The 13,209-nt window shown below is 42.3% G+C and overlaps 1 protein-coding gene across 3 annotated transcripts in view; it reads right to left on the bottom strand.

Annotated features, from left to right (window-relative positions):
• The window catches only part of vps13d (vacuolar protein sorting 13 homolog D), a 39,386-nt gene that overhangs the window by 23,366 nt on the left and 2,811 nt on the right, over nt 1-13,209 (bottom strand). For 2 of the 3 annotated variants that reach the window (XM_052059635.1, XM_052059633.1), the window contains exons 5-25: nt 13,112-13,192; nt 12,343-12,459; nt 11,767-11,871; nt 10,551-10,721; nt 10,095-10,195; nt 9,831-9,999; nt 9,120-9,221; nt 8,797-8,989; nt 8,243-8,425; nt 7,833-7,963; nt 7,690-7,744; nt 7,294-7,476; nt 6,830-6,960; nt 6,621-6,753; nt 4,262-6,508; nt 4,047-4,195; nt 2,390-3,439; nt 1,325-1,415; nt 1,073-1,199; nt 816-996; nt 56-238 (exon numbers count right to left, since the gene is read on the bottom strand). In XM_052059635.1, the coding sequence (XP_051915595.1) occupies nt 56-238; nt 816-996; nt 1,073-1,199; nt 1,325-1,415; nt 2,390-3,439; nt 4,047-4,195; nt 4,262-6,508; nt 6,621-6,753; nt 6,830-6,960; nt 7,294-7,476; nt 7,690-7,744; nt 7,833-7,963; nt 8,243-8,425; nt 8,797-8,989; nt 9,120-9,221; nt 9,831-9,999; nt 10,095-10,195; nt 10,551-10,721; nt 11,767-11,871; nt 12,343-12,459; nt 13,112-13,192 (5,883 nt within the window). The remainder of the gene's footprint in view (nt 1-55; nt 239-815; nt 997-1,072; nt 1,200-1,324; nt 1,416-2,389; nt 3,440-4,046; nt 4,196-4,261; nt 6,509-6,620; nt 6,754-6,829; nt 6,961-7,293; nt 7,477-7,689; nt 7,745-7,832; nt 7,964-8,242; nt 8,426-8,796; nt 8,990-9,119; nt 9,222-9,830; nt 10,000-10,094; nt 10,196-10,550; nt 10,722-11,766; nt 11,872-12,342; nt 12,460-13,111; nt 13,193-13,209) is intronic. The other variant, XM_052059634.1, reaches the window with a different exon arrangement.

Genomic DNA, 13,209 nt, shown 5'->3' on the forward strand with positions numbered 1-13,209 from the left:
GAGTCTGACTCACCAGATATGGGAAAAAGGCATGTACCATGGTCAATTTCTCTACCTTGTCTCGAGCGGAGAAAATGCCATGGGCCCCAGCAGGTAAGAAGCAGTTCTGCAGCCTCAGCTGGCCAAGATTTGCTACAATGACCCTTTTTGAAGTTGAGCTTTCGGGGATGATTATGACTGGGGCGCCAGCTTCGATATCCAGCAGAACCCTGGATGCCCGTTGAGGCTGGTCTCGTATCTGCAAGAGATACAAGACACCGGCGAGGCAGAAATTCAGGGGGTTTTCAGTGTTTTCACGCAACTCAGTAATCCTATGTTTGATCAAAGGTGATCATTTTGAAATTAATGTGCATACCAGGTAAATTCCCAAGAATAATTAGCACGGCTGCCTCTCAGTCAAGGGCTTTGGACTGGAATCGTATCTTGGACATTTCTGTTTGATGCTCTCTCCATGCTTACTTGGGTTTACTCTGGCTTCTCTGTTTTCCTCCCATATTGCAATACCCATAGATTTAATTGGAAGTGTGAATGGTGTATTGTCTCCAAGTGTCATGTGACGAACTGACTGCCGACCAGTCCACATCTCACCTAAAGTTCGCCGGTATTGGCTGCAGCTCACCCATGATCCCGAACAGAGGATGTGTGATTATGCTTTTTGTTTGTTGTTTTCAAAGACGAGGATACAAACTGATTTGCATCCTACTTTGTTTACATATTCAAAACAATACTTAAATCATTGTTTTGAAGTAATACGATGGTAAAAATCGATGGTTTCATGAATTTATATACTGTACATTTCCATAAGTTTTACTTACAACTTGGCCTTCCATCGCAGCTCTTTGCCTGCCAAGCACATCCTGTAACTGTGTGAAGTGTTGGATGAAGGCCACCACCTCAGCCTGGAAGCGCTGAGTGTGGACATACTGAACTGAAGCCATCAGCAGAGAAACCTTGATGTCATATTCACGCTCAAGGTGTGGATCTGGCATACCATATCTGAAACGAAATACAAAAGTAACCAAAACAAGTATGCAATGACTGTACATATAATTTGTGCTACTGTGACATGTACCTGTGAATATTGAATATCAGGGCCTCCCCTCCACATGTGGTGAAACGCTCCCGGTAGAGATCGCCATGTGAGGTTAGATCACTGAGGGACAAACTTCCCAAACTGCCGGTCAATACCAGGTTGCTCTCTAAAATGTAGGCAATACAACATTGAAGAATCAAATTAAAAATCAACCCACTACAGCAGGATTCCAAGTGTTTCATTAAATTTGCGTTCATGTCTTTAACATGAATTTTAAGAAGTTTTTCATACCCAACATTTCCAGATGCGAAGATAATTTTATCACACTGGCTCTCGCAAGCTCATTTCCTTCTTTGTTCAATACAACAGACAGGGAACGAACCTACAAAATCAAATACGTACAGTTAGGTCATGCAAGTTGGACATCTGTCCATGGCAGTACTAACTCACGAGCCTTTGGGGTTAGAAAAATAAAAATACAAAGCTCTAGTAAGTGAGTACTTTTCTTTATGTTTTGGGTTGTAGGTATGTTCAAAAATACAATAAAAGTCTTTCAAACGAAGAAATGTCGACAAATAAGAGTACTAATAGATACTTATTCTACTACTCAGGAAACTGAGGTCTTTTGGGGTTCAGGGGTCACTCCTTAAGACGTTCTATAACTCGGTGGTGGCCTCGGCCATCCATTATGGCATTGTCTGCTGGTCAGGCAGCATCTCAGCCCGGGACAGAAAGAGACTGGAGCGACTGGTCAGGAAGGCCAGTTCTGTCCTGGGTTGCTCCCTTGACACTCTGGAGGAGGTGGGCAACAGAAGGATGCTAACTAAGCTAAAAGCTATGATGGCCAGTCCCTCCCACCCCCTCCAGCCCGCCCTGATAGCACTTGGTAGCTCCTTCAGCCAGAGACTGTTACACCCGCGCTGCAAGAAGGAGAGATACCGACGCTCCTTCCTACCGACTGCTGTCAGGCTGATGAATAAAAAATAACAATCATAATAATAATTAAATTATGTGAGGGAAAATTGTAAATAGTACTGTGATTTATCCATTGTGTTCATATTGTATTTAATTGAAAGATGTTTGTTGGTTTTTTTTCTCTTTCTCCTTTCTTCTTTCTACATACATTCTTGCTGCTGGAGGCTGTAAATTTCCCCAGTGTGGGACAAATATAACTTGGCTTACAGCATACAGCAAGTGCCGCCTCCTTTAACTAATGGTCAACTACTGGTTTGGGTCATTTTGATAGAGGATTAATCTAATTGACACAATTCATTATGTCACTCTAGTTCCTCCCTTTTGACTCACGTAATTTGTATATCAAGGTCATTCCAATGTAAATGGCTTCTATCGACATACCTTAAGGTCCAATTTGGTGTTGACAAGCTCATTTGGGTCCTGCTCGACAATGTCTGACTCATCAAGAGGATGTCCTGGCACACAATGAGGGGAACTAGGAGGCACCTTTATTGCATGATTTTGGGCCGTGGAGCCAATTCCAAAGAAATCCAGGATGACCACCCAGGTCTGCAATGTGATTAATACGTCTAAGCAGTTGAAGTCGATATTGATGCTTCGTCCGACGCTGCCGTAACGGCTTTTGAACTCTGGGTGGTTCTGGTCGACCAGCAGCACGTTGATGTGGACTAATGACTCTTCAAATTCAGAGGTCGGCTGAGGGGAGGATTCACGCCGAGTTGGGGAGGGTGGTGGAGTGCTGGGACAGTTTGGATCATTCTTAGATTTGCGATGGCTTGCTGAAGGCGTGCCGGCATGCCTTTGGTAGAGTTGGAAGACATTTTGGGCCTCTTCCATATGAGATGGAAGAGAACGAGGCATATCTGGGTACTGGGCATTGGATGCAGATGGACAGCTGTGGGAGAGGTACTCTTTTGGATTGAAAGTCAGAGGCTTCGGCGCTCCACGAGACACCATAAGATGTTTATGCTCAGGGTTCTGTTCCAAGAGATCCTCCATGAGCACTGAACGCAGAATGAGCTGGACTTCTGATAAATGTGGATGCTCTTTCGTGAACTCTCCTTCCAGGTCGCGGAACTGGAGACTGATTAAGCCTTGGGAGCCCTGGGTGAGGTCAGCACTGAGTTGGACCTGCAGTTCTGCGACATGAACAGTTACTTTCAGCTGAGTAAATGCAGGAGGGTGAGGACTCGACTTTTGAGACTGTAGAGGCAAAGGAGAGGAGAGTAATGAGTGCGATAAACTGATGTACGGAGGATCCTTTGCAAAGAGTCCTCCGTGGAGGTCGGGAAAGCGGTGAGGTCTGGTGGAGGAAGGAGTTGGTGGAGGGGGTGTTGGTGGTTGACTGGGAGTGACATGTTGCTCCTCGATCAGAAATAAATTATCCAGTGTCTGGAGGACCTGTTCATACACAGCCTTGCAAAGGAACACCTACAACCAAAGAGTCACATTTTAATAGAGAGAAATAGCACATATTATCTCAAAATGGAAATTCTTATTTTTTATTCAATACTTTCAAAAGCCTTAAAAACTATGCAAGGTCAGTTCACATTAATTGGATTTTTTTTGCATGACACAATGCCATTCACGATGAAATTGCTTTAATATCAATAATCCAACTGGATGAAAATTAGTTCAAACATTATGCATGCCCGATGAGACAATTTGGCCATATACAGGGACAGTTTGTATTAAATTCATGGTTGATTTCTGTTGACTTGACTTGACATACTAAAATGAAATCAGACACGTTTGTTTTAAAATGAGTCATTAATGGTGTTTTAAGAGTTTTATTGCTTCTAATGGACGAGCAAGAGACGGATTAACTACCATCACTCTTGCATGATAATTGCCAACATTGAAATGTCAACATAATATTACATGTACAGTAAATAAAGGTTTAATGCTGGTGACAATTAATTACGGAATCAATGACAAATGTGACTGAGCATGGTGGGAAGCCAATGAAAGGTAGAATTGCGTTACAAAATGGATTGTGGTCGAACTTCTAGGTACTTTCTTTCAATCAAGTATATACCTGAACAGGTGTGACAAATTCTCCTTCGACTCTCAGCAACGCTGTGCTCCTGCATGGCTCTTTGGAGGTGAGAAAGGTATATATGTCATCATTGATGGGGGCCTTCTCCAGGCTAAACTGTATGGTGGTGTCTTTCAATATATGGAAGGCTGTAGGAGGGCAAAAATGCTACATTAGTCAGATTACTTGGAAGATTTTAGTATTAATGTTGTTACCTTTTCCTTGGCTGAGGTATTCAAAGAAGTCATGACGTGTGAACTGCGGTTCATCGTGACTGATGCTTCGGGTATGGGTTGGTGAAACGCTACCATTTTTCCCGCTTCTTTGCATCTTCTTCAAAACCAAAGGACTCGTGTTAAGTGAGTACAACCGAATGTCTTTGACAAGCACCTGGAGTCTCTCCCCCTCAGAATGTTGGCCAGTGATAACATTCTGGATAGTTATACTACCTAAATGCCCTACCAGCAGTTCAGGGTGTCCAGGTTTGCGCGGAATGGACACTACTGGTGATTCAATGTTTACATTTAGGGTCAACTTTACAAAGAACGTGTCTAAGGAGGGTTCGTTTTCCTCCATTGGAATATCCTCTTCATCCTCCAAAGGATAAGACCAACTCTGAGTTCGACTTCTTCGCGAGGGAGTCTCAAAGAGTGAAAACATGCCACTGTATTCGGCTGTCTTTGTGGCAAGAACTGTTGACACTTTGGTTGCAGCACTTTTCAACATGGAGCGGAAATTGTCCTCTACCTCATTAGCAGAAAGACTCAGCTCCGTCAAGAACTTGGCCGAATGGTTGTAGTGTAAAGATGCCATATGCAGATTTAAAGAGCAGTCCCCTTGGGAATTCTCTAGAAGGCGGAAATTCAAAGCTTCTGAAGGAGAAAGTTCTTTGTCAGCAAGCAAAGTTAGAACTTCATCAGTTGAGGAGTCTTCGTCATTGCCAATGCTCACTACAAACTGGCTCCGGCCTCCTTCCTGGGTCAAGTCGATCAACTGAATGGCACCAAGTGACCCATTAATGTCCATTCGAGTGCCTAAGGAAACATTAACCTTGGTGCCGGTGATGCTGGCGGTGGCAATCTTCAAGCCTTTCTTCTCGGCGCCCAAGACAGTGCCCGTGGACACAGTTCGAAGGAGAAGGAGGTTAAGTCGATGAATCTCTACTGTAAGCTCCTTGTTCTTGTCATAGGTTGACTGAAAAGTTCCATCTTCTTCCTCAGTGTAGGCTTGCGTTGCAGGTTGCTGCAATGGTGATGTCCAAGTGTTTTCTTCCTTGGGGAAAGATTTTTGAAGGAACTTAAGGAGTTCCACCATGGTCTCAGGGTTTAGAATAATGTCCAAGTTATTGACCTGCATGCTTATCACCTGAAATGAGCTGTCCAGGTTCATGGAAGGGCAGTCTGAACTCACAAACTGGTACTCAAGTTTAATTAGGGCCTCTTGATCCTTGAGAAAGGAACTTAGGGCAGTGATTCTATCAGTGCGCAAACATGACTCAGTCTGATGACTCTGATACGCTGAAGATCTGCTTTCATATGACATTGGGGAAGATGGTTGGCTCTCTTGAAGACTGCCAGTTGGGACATCAAAACTGAGATTTTTATGGGACGACACGAGTAGGTCGAAGTCTGCGCCATAGGTTTGTAGGGTGTCCACAAGAAGAAGACCGTGGACGGTAAGAGAGACCTCTGCATCATAAGGACGCTTAACAAAATGGGCATTTGTTCCAAATACCTTGAGAACGGATATGTACCGGCCATCACTCTCCACGCCAAGCTGCATATAGTTGATTTTGAATTCAGCCAACAGTAGACGGGATTCCACCAGGACTTCCCTCGTGTGCTGCTCTAAAGTCATGACGCTCTGCGTCAAGTTCTTGGCTGAACCTTGGATCTTCCAGGAGCTGTCCTCTCTTTGAAAGATTTTCTCATGGCGGAGAGTAAGAGGGTCAGGAGACTTTGACCCCTTACCTTGGCCTTCGTCTGGATTCCCAGCCGGACTGCTTAGCCTAGCCAGACAACTCCTCAAAGCCGTCATCTTTTCAAGGTTGATATGGACTTTCAGATCAGGCAGCGTTCCTGACAACACAGCCCCTGGGAGCTGGGGATCTGACGTGTAACGCAGTCTCTGCTCTAGTTGCAGCAACACATTGAATTTCTCCACAACGTGAGTCGGCCCTACTTCGCTCTCTGAAAGGTTTTTCCAATTGTCCTTGTAGCGACCTACCATGATCTGTAGATCCTTAAAGGACAACGAGTATCTTTCATAAAGCTTTCGACTATAGGCCTTTGTACTTTCAGGTGATCCGAGGCTGGGAAGTTCAGGACATTTTAGCCAGTCTTTCAAGGGCATCATGTCAAGCTCAGGGGGAGACTCTGGTGGAGTGGCCAGGGGGGTTTGGTACTCCTCATCACTTGGGTCTTCCCTTTCAGCCTGGGTTGTTTTGCAGTCTTTGGAGTCATCTTCAAAGAACAGATATACAAACATGAAATTATTTAGGAATGTTAACCAGAAGAATAAGTACACAAACTTAACATTTGTAACAGTGTGATCAAAATGACAGGTGACATTTACCTTGAGAGTTGGTAAGCAAAATTCTGCCTAAATCAACGATTACTAACATTGGATCTCCTGATTGGAAATCATCAGGGAAAATGACCTGTGGTGCGCAGATGTCCAGTTTCATAGTCCAACGCTTACTGTTTTCCTACACGAAATAACAACACTTTAAAATGAAATATTTGCCTTTTGAGTCACATCCGTTTGCAGTGAATATGACGTACAATAAATTCTCCAACAAGAAGCTGATCGATCGTTTGTCGGATTTCCGCCTTTGTCTGCCTTTTTAACTTGTCATACTGCTTCCTGGCAGCCTCTGCCACTTTCAGCTCCAACTCTGACTGATAGCCAAAACCTACGAAGAAAAAAAGGAATTATCACACAATTTGCCCTGGTTAAAATAACATTGAGGTTTTGTTTGCGTGAGAAAATGCATTTCTATTATACATTTTATAGAATAGTGCTGGCTGTTTAAAACCCCAACCCGTCCAATGACCCAGTGATTGAAATCTGCATTGAAGCATGAAGCACGAATAAACACACTTGTGACTTGTCAAGCAGAGGTGGCAAAAATCACTCACTTTTCACTTGCATTTAAAAAAAAAAGACTTCTAAAAGTAAAAGTGCTTTTTTTGCAACGTAAGAGTAACAAAGGATAGATGTTGAAATGTGGGTATCACTAACTTACCTGAGGAATGAACTTGTCCTTTATAGAAGAATTCTGTCACTTTTTTGATTGCTTGTGGGTTGTAAATGATATTCAGTGGGCTAGTGTTCACTTCCAGTCGTCTTTCAAACTTAGACCTCACAGGGTTACGCTCATAAAGCATTTCAAACACTGGCGATGAAAAGCTCTCTGCAATTGCACTCCCTGAAGAAGAAGAAAAAAAACATTGAAATCAAAGTATAGCATTAACTAAATAACGTAACCGAAGAGACTTCTAAAAGTGCCCCAAAATCAATTAGGTAACAAAAAGCTGCCGAAATACAAATACAAACACTTGCACCAGACAGTCCATTGAGTTAATTATTTCATTCTAAGAACCAAACATGAGCACCCAATTCTACAAAACAAAGGCTTTACCTGGATTGCTGCTCGGCTGCCCGGATGTCTGGTTAACAGCAATGACAACCTTGTCCTGCAATAAATAAAACCATGTAACGCACCAAACATATACAGTACATTTTGACAAACACGCAGGCTTCCTCCATCAGTTACTTTTTTACCATTTTTGGTGACACCAGAACAGGGAAGATTGTGTCGTGCGTGGTCAAGTCTCTGAGGAACAAACCACCTAGCTTTACAGACAGCAGGGAAGACTCTGAGCGAGGCAAAGACTCCACAACCACCTTCACCTCTGTGGAAGAGTCATGACAGTACACAGAAGGACATGTACCAGAGTACTTAAATTTTGTGTGTGCATGTTTGTGCATGTAAATTTCAATACCAATTAGGCTTTAGCTAGAGGACCGCAAAAAACAACAAACAGAGAAGATCATTAGAGTCCTTTTGTTGGTAAAAGAGAAAAAACCCTTCACAACATGGAGACAAGAAGTCCAACATTTTAGAAGAGTTCTACAAATCGGCAACATCAACAATCAAGCAATACCTTCCCATTCGGCAATTTATCTCTTACCAGAAACCTCTAGTTGGATGACTCCACTTTCATGTAGTAGCTTGTCTTTAGTGTCCTGACGGAAGAGCGTAATTCCACCTTTCTCCAGTAAAAACTCCAGCCGAGCAAAAAGGTAATCTCGCCTGGTAAACGTGTTCAGAGTCTGGGAGTCTTCCAATGGGTCAAACAAGTCATCTGTTTCTGCTGGAAAAACAAAATAACATCAGAATCAGTAGTAATGTTCAGTTTGCGATCAGTTCTACGAGAGATGAGGCACTACATGGATTCATATTTCTCATCATCCTCTTTCTCACTGGTTGTCCGTAGAAATGTCCTTTATCTGTGGACATGGCCACATTGACAGGTATTAACTCATTCACTCCCAAATACGTATTTAGACACATTTAATCCCAGCTCCTCATTTTATATTGACTGAACTTGAATAGGGTCTGAACAGAGTCAATATAAAATGAGGAGCTGGGACTAAAGGTGGGGCGTCTGAAAAGACATCTAAATACGTCTTTGGGAGTGAATGAGTTAAAAAGCCAATGTCTAAGTACCGGTAAGTATCTCACCCAGAATATCCCAGGAGGATGGGCTTGGGAGAAGCACTTCGGGACCTCTGTCTGGGTCCAGGGAATCTCCATACCAGCCGCCCCAGCCCGGAAACCAAGACTGCAGGTATTGGATCATACCAGAGCTCCCACTCTTGGGAATGGATGGAGTGGGTGAACAAGGCTGGGGGTCACTGCTTGGCTCTCGTAAAGTCTGTGTAAGGAAAAAAAAAGAAACCCATACTTTCAACTATAACACGAAAAAGTTTAAAAGGATAAAAATTGAAAGGAAAATGTAAATGTCGTTACATTTGTGAATTCTTATGTCACTGATCTCATCTTACCTCAACAATCTCTTCCTGTTTTCGAAACCAGTCATGGACGATTTCTCTGAGACTCTGTAGCTCTTCCAAGGTTTGCTCCTCTTCTACGCGCTCTATCTCACTCTAATCGACAAAGACAAGTACATACACAAAATAGAAAAGGGCAACGGCTGTGTCACATATGAACAACTTTTGAAAGCACGAGTACTAATAACATTTCAGGGTTTCCACTTTTACTTGAAATGTTTTTTTAGGGACTTTTTCATCTGCTACAGTGGCAGGTACAGTACAGAGTCATGTTATCACAACATACACTGATACATTCCACCCCAAAATTTTGGAGAAGTGTTTTTATCTGCAATTCTACATTTAATCAGATTATTTCAACATTACCAAATACCAGACCAAAAAACCTCCTAAAAACAAACGGCTCTCTCTGTGCCACAAATCGTTTCTCATCATTCATCCCAAAAGAGCCATTTCCAAAGAACGACTAGTTAACAAAGGTCACAGCACTAATTTAAGATCTCACTTGGATGTTGACATCTAAATTACTTTCCTTGCAAAGTAAGTCAAGACAGTGCAATACATCTGATTGACTGCTTTCTCACCCATCAAACTATATCCCAACCACTAATTGACTTTTGTAGTCGACTATGTTCTCTTCAGGCGTTACAGTAAATGTGTATACTAAGCAAACATTTTAGAGCACTGTCTGTTATTGCATAGTACCTCTTCTTGGGGGCTTAGTGGTATTCCTTTGAGTTTTCTGAAGTACAGGCTGGTGTACGTTTGGGCATCTCGTGCCCGTTGGAGGGCAAAGGTCCAACTTCCCCAACGCCGCTGTTCCCTGATCTCACTTAGGTTTGCCTCAATGGCAAACAACCACCATTGTCTGCAACTAGGAGAAAATGTTAAATCCGTAAACACATTTCACAATGTACAGTATATTTGCAAAGCTGATTTGGTGCCAAGCCTCAGCAGTCTGAGTCGTACTTTCCAGAGACGGAGCAGTTGGGTCTCCATTTTCGATAAAGCATTTCCCGTTCCCGGCGGTACAGTTCTTTGAGGAATGCCATGACTTGTTGGTATTGAACCTGAGAGGACACACATTCAATGCCAAAGTAAAGCATTCAAATTGTTAAACACGACAAAAAAAAAAGTCTCAACGCACAAGAACAAGTAAAAATAAAACCTCTTTAAACTCATTCCTATGCCTGACATTCTGTACATAGAGTAGCAGGTAGGGGTGTCACAGATACCGATTTGAAACTTGGTTTTGATTTAAAAGATCCGAGTGCATCAAACCAAATCGAATACGTTCCACTTTAAAACATGGAGGGACGTATGAAATAGTCTTTGATAGGTGACACACACGCCGCTAGTAGAAAGTAAGTGTGTGCAATTAAAGTATGTGCAGCACATACACCGTGGTCGTGTAATGATACAGACCTGAGATAAGCGTAGGGACATGGTCTCGAGCTGAATGTGGCCTTGAATCCGTGGAGTATGTCGGAACCGCAGAGGCTCCTTGGAGGCATTTCTTAGGAGCAATACGGAGGCACACACTGGTTCAAAGATATACTGGTGCTCCCACGTCTTCATACACTGGGTCATAGCTTCCTACAGATTGACAAAACAAAAATTAACACGTGAAAAAAAGTGAGTTGTGGAAATGATGATTGTCAAAATATCTAAATTCAAAAATATATAAATGTAAGGTGTTACACAAGTAGCTCTCAAACTTTATACACCGAGTACCACCTATAAAATGCCGAGGTCAGGGGTGTCAAACTCACTTTTGTCGCCGGTCACATTGTCGTTATGGTTGCCCTTGGAGGGCCTTTATGAATTTTAGGAAACCATATAAATGTTTAATCCCCTCCACATTTTACATACACAGCACATAACAAATTGACGAATAACTAGTTTTAAAATCAGAAGTCAAGAATAATGACTGTTATTGTGGATTACATGTGACGATTTCAAATTTTGGTTTGTACTTTAGCAAGCATCAATGAACTTGAAACGCTTGATTTGCTTTCACAGGCCACATAAAATGATGTGGTGTGCCAGATCTGGCCCCCAGGCCCTGACTTAGACACCTGTGTCCTAGGTCAATAAGTACGACCATCACGACCAACATGAAAATAAATGTGTAAAAAAAAATGGACACCTTCTAAGACAACCAGAGCAGTCCAACTGGGATCAATTCAATGCCTCGAGAAAGTAAAAAATAGCGTACTAAATTTAATGTATAAAAGTTTATCTATAAATAAATTAAATGATCTCAACAATGTTTTGAAGGGGAGTGAAATGAAGGAAGGCAACAATTTAGTTTGAGCAGGTTCCAAGAATGGCTCTCTTATCTTTCTACAACTCAATTATTAATGTAAAAACTTCAAAATTACCTTTTCTGTTTCCTGCATGGTTAGCTACGGAATAAGACTAAAAGCAAACACAGATCTGGGAACCTCAAACAGACACAAAATCTAATCTAAATCTGCTTAGTGAATAAACCTTAATCTCTGGCATGGTGCCAACCAAAGCCAACAGATGACAATTTTTAACCCACTTCATTACCAACAGCTCCCATCAGAGGGTTCGGGATTCAAATGAATTCAATGCAGAAAACAAAAAACATGTGTTTTAACTGATGAAATCTGACCTGGATCTGATTCACGGGGAGTTTTGCCAGCATTTCACATTCTGTATCCCAGTAGATTCTAAAATCTTCAATCTCCAGCTGCTTCTGTCGAAATAGGTTCCAGGCCTATGGAAAGGGAAAACACACTAGTAATAAAAGCTGCTGTTCAATTTGGGACACAAAGCCTTTTCTAAAATGGTTATCGTCCGGAAGACAAACTGCAGAACTTATGAGCATTTTATATCTATCTACGTGTGGTACGACGGCTAAGTGGTTAAGTTGCATGTTAAGTTTGCATAAGTTTGCATGTTTTCATCACACACTTGCAGTTCGGTGCCCGTGGATTCACCGACTTGTGGATTAATAAAATATGCTTGTCGGGTTCAATGAAGACTCGAAGTTGTCCCTAGATGTAAAATGAGTATTAAGGTTGTGTGTCCTGCAATTTCCAACCAGCTAACTGTGCACCAGCTCATATCGAAAGTTAGTTGGGATTGGCTCTAGCTCATCCGCGACACAATTGAGGACAAGTGGTAGACAAAACGCAATGAAGGATGGATGGATGGATAGCAAGCTTTGAAGTCAAAGACTACTTGCCGAATCTTTAGCGGGATTCTGAGCAGAAATATTGTTAACGCAGACTCCAAAGGAGAAGGGCTTCTCCGGATTGCAGGTGTCATCCTCAAATCTCAGGTGCACATCTTGGATGTTCAGCTAAACAAATTGATCAGAAACAGAAAATAAGAGTCGCCCAATGAACTTTAGATAAGCATTCAACGTCATCAACTTAATAGATTAATAGAACCTGAAAAATCTTATATTAGGCTGCAAGACTGGACATAATCCACCCTGCACCCTTGGACTGTATACGGGCACTCCTCAGGGATGCGGTCTCTTGTCTACAGCTTTTTGCACACTTGACTTGAGACACTACACTTCAATCTCACTTTCTGAAGAAACAAGAGAATTTGGTGCTGGTCCGGTGATCACATTGCAAGGCCCAGTAAAAGAAGCTCTCGTGTGTAGCGGGGGGGGGGGGGGGGGGGGGGGTAAGCATCACAAAATGGAGGGAGTGGGGGGGGTCTCTGTACAATTTCTGTTGAGACACCACTGAAAGCACCCAGATCAGTATCAGAAGTAGTATAATGGTACGACAACCATTACTAGGAGCAGTAATAAGCAGTAGAAATAAAATCACTTCTTCATTGATTCCTTTTATTTTTATTTTTGCAATCACTCATCAAACACTGACATTTTATGTAGCTCGATACCAAAACTCTTGCTGCTCTTTTAATAGTTAAAATAAAACAAAACGAACTGTATGTAGTTTTACATATCAGGATGATATTGTGTCAGATTACTGTACCTCAATGTTTTCTACAATCCTTGTAACCACCGATGCAGTCACAGTGTACCAGTAAGACTCTCCTTTTTGTTCACACTCACTCTGAAGGAAGATATATT

Source organism: Hippocampus zosterae, chromosome 2 (assembly GCF_025434085.1).
Source record: "Hippocampus zosterae strain Florida chromosome 2, ASM2543408v3, whole genome shotgun sequence".
NCBI classification, from domain to species: domain Eukaryota; kingdom Metazoa; phylum Chordata; class Actinopteri; order Syngnathiformes; family Syngnathidae; genus Hippocampus; species Hippocampus zosterae.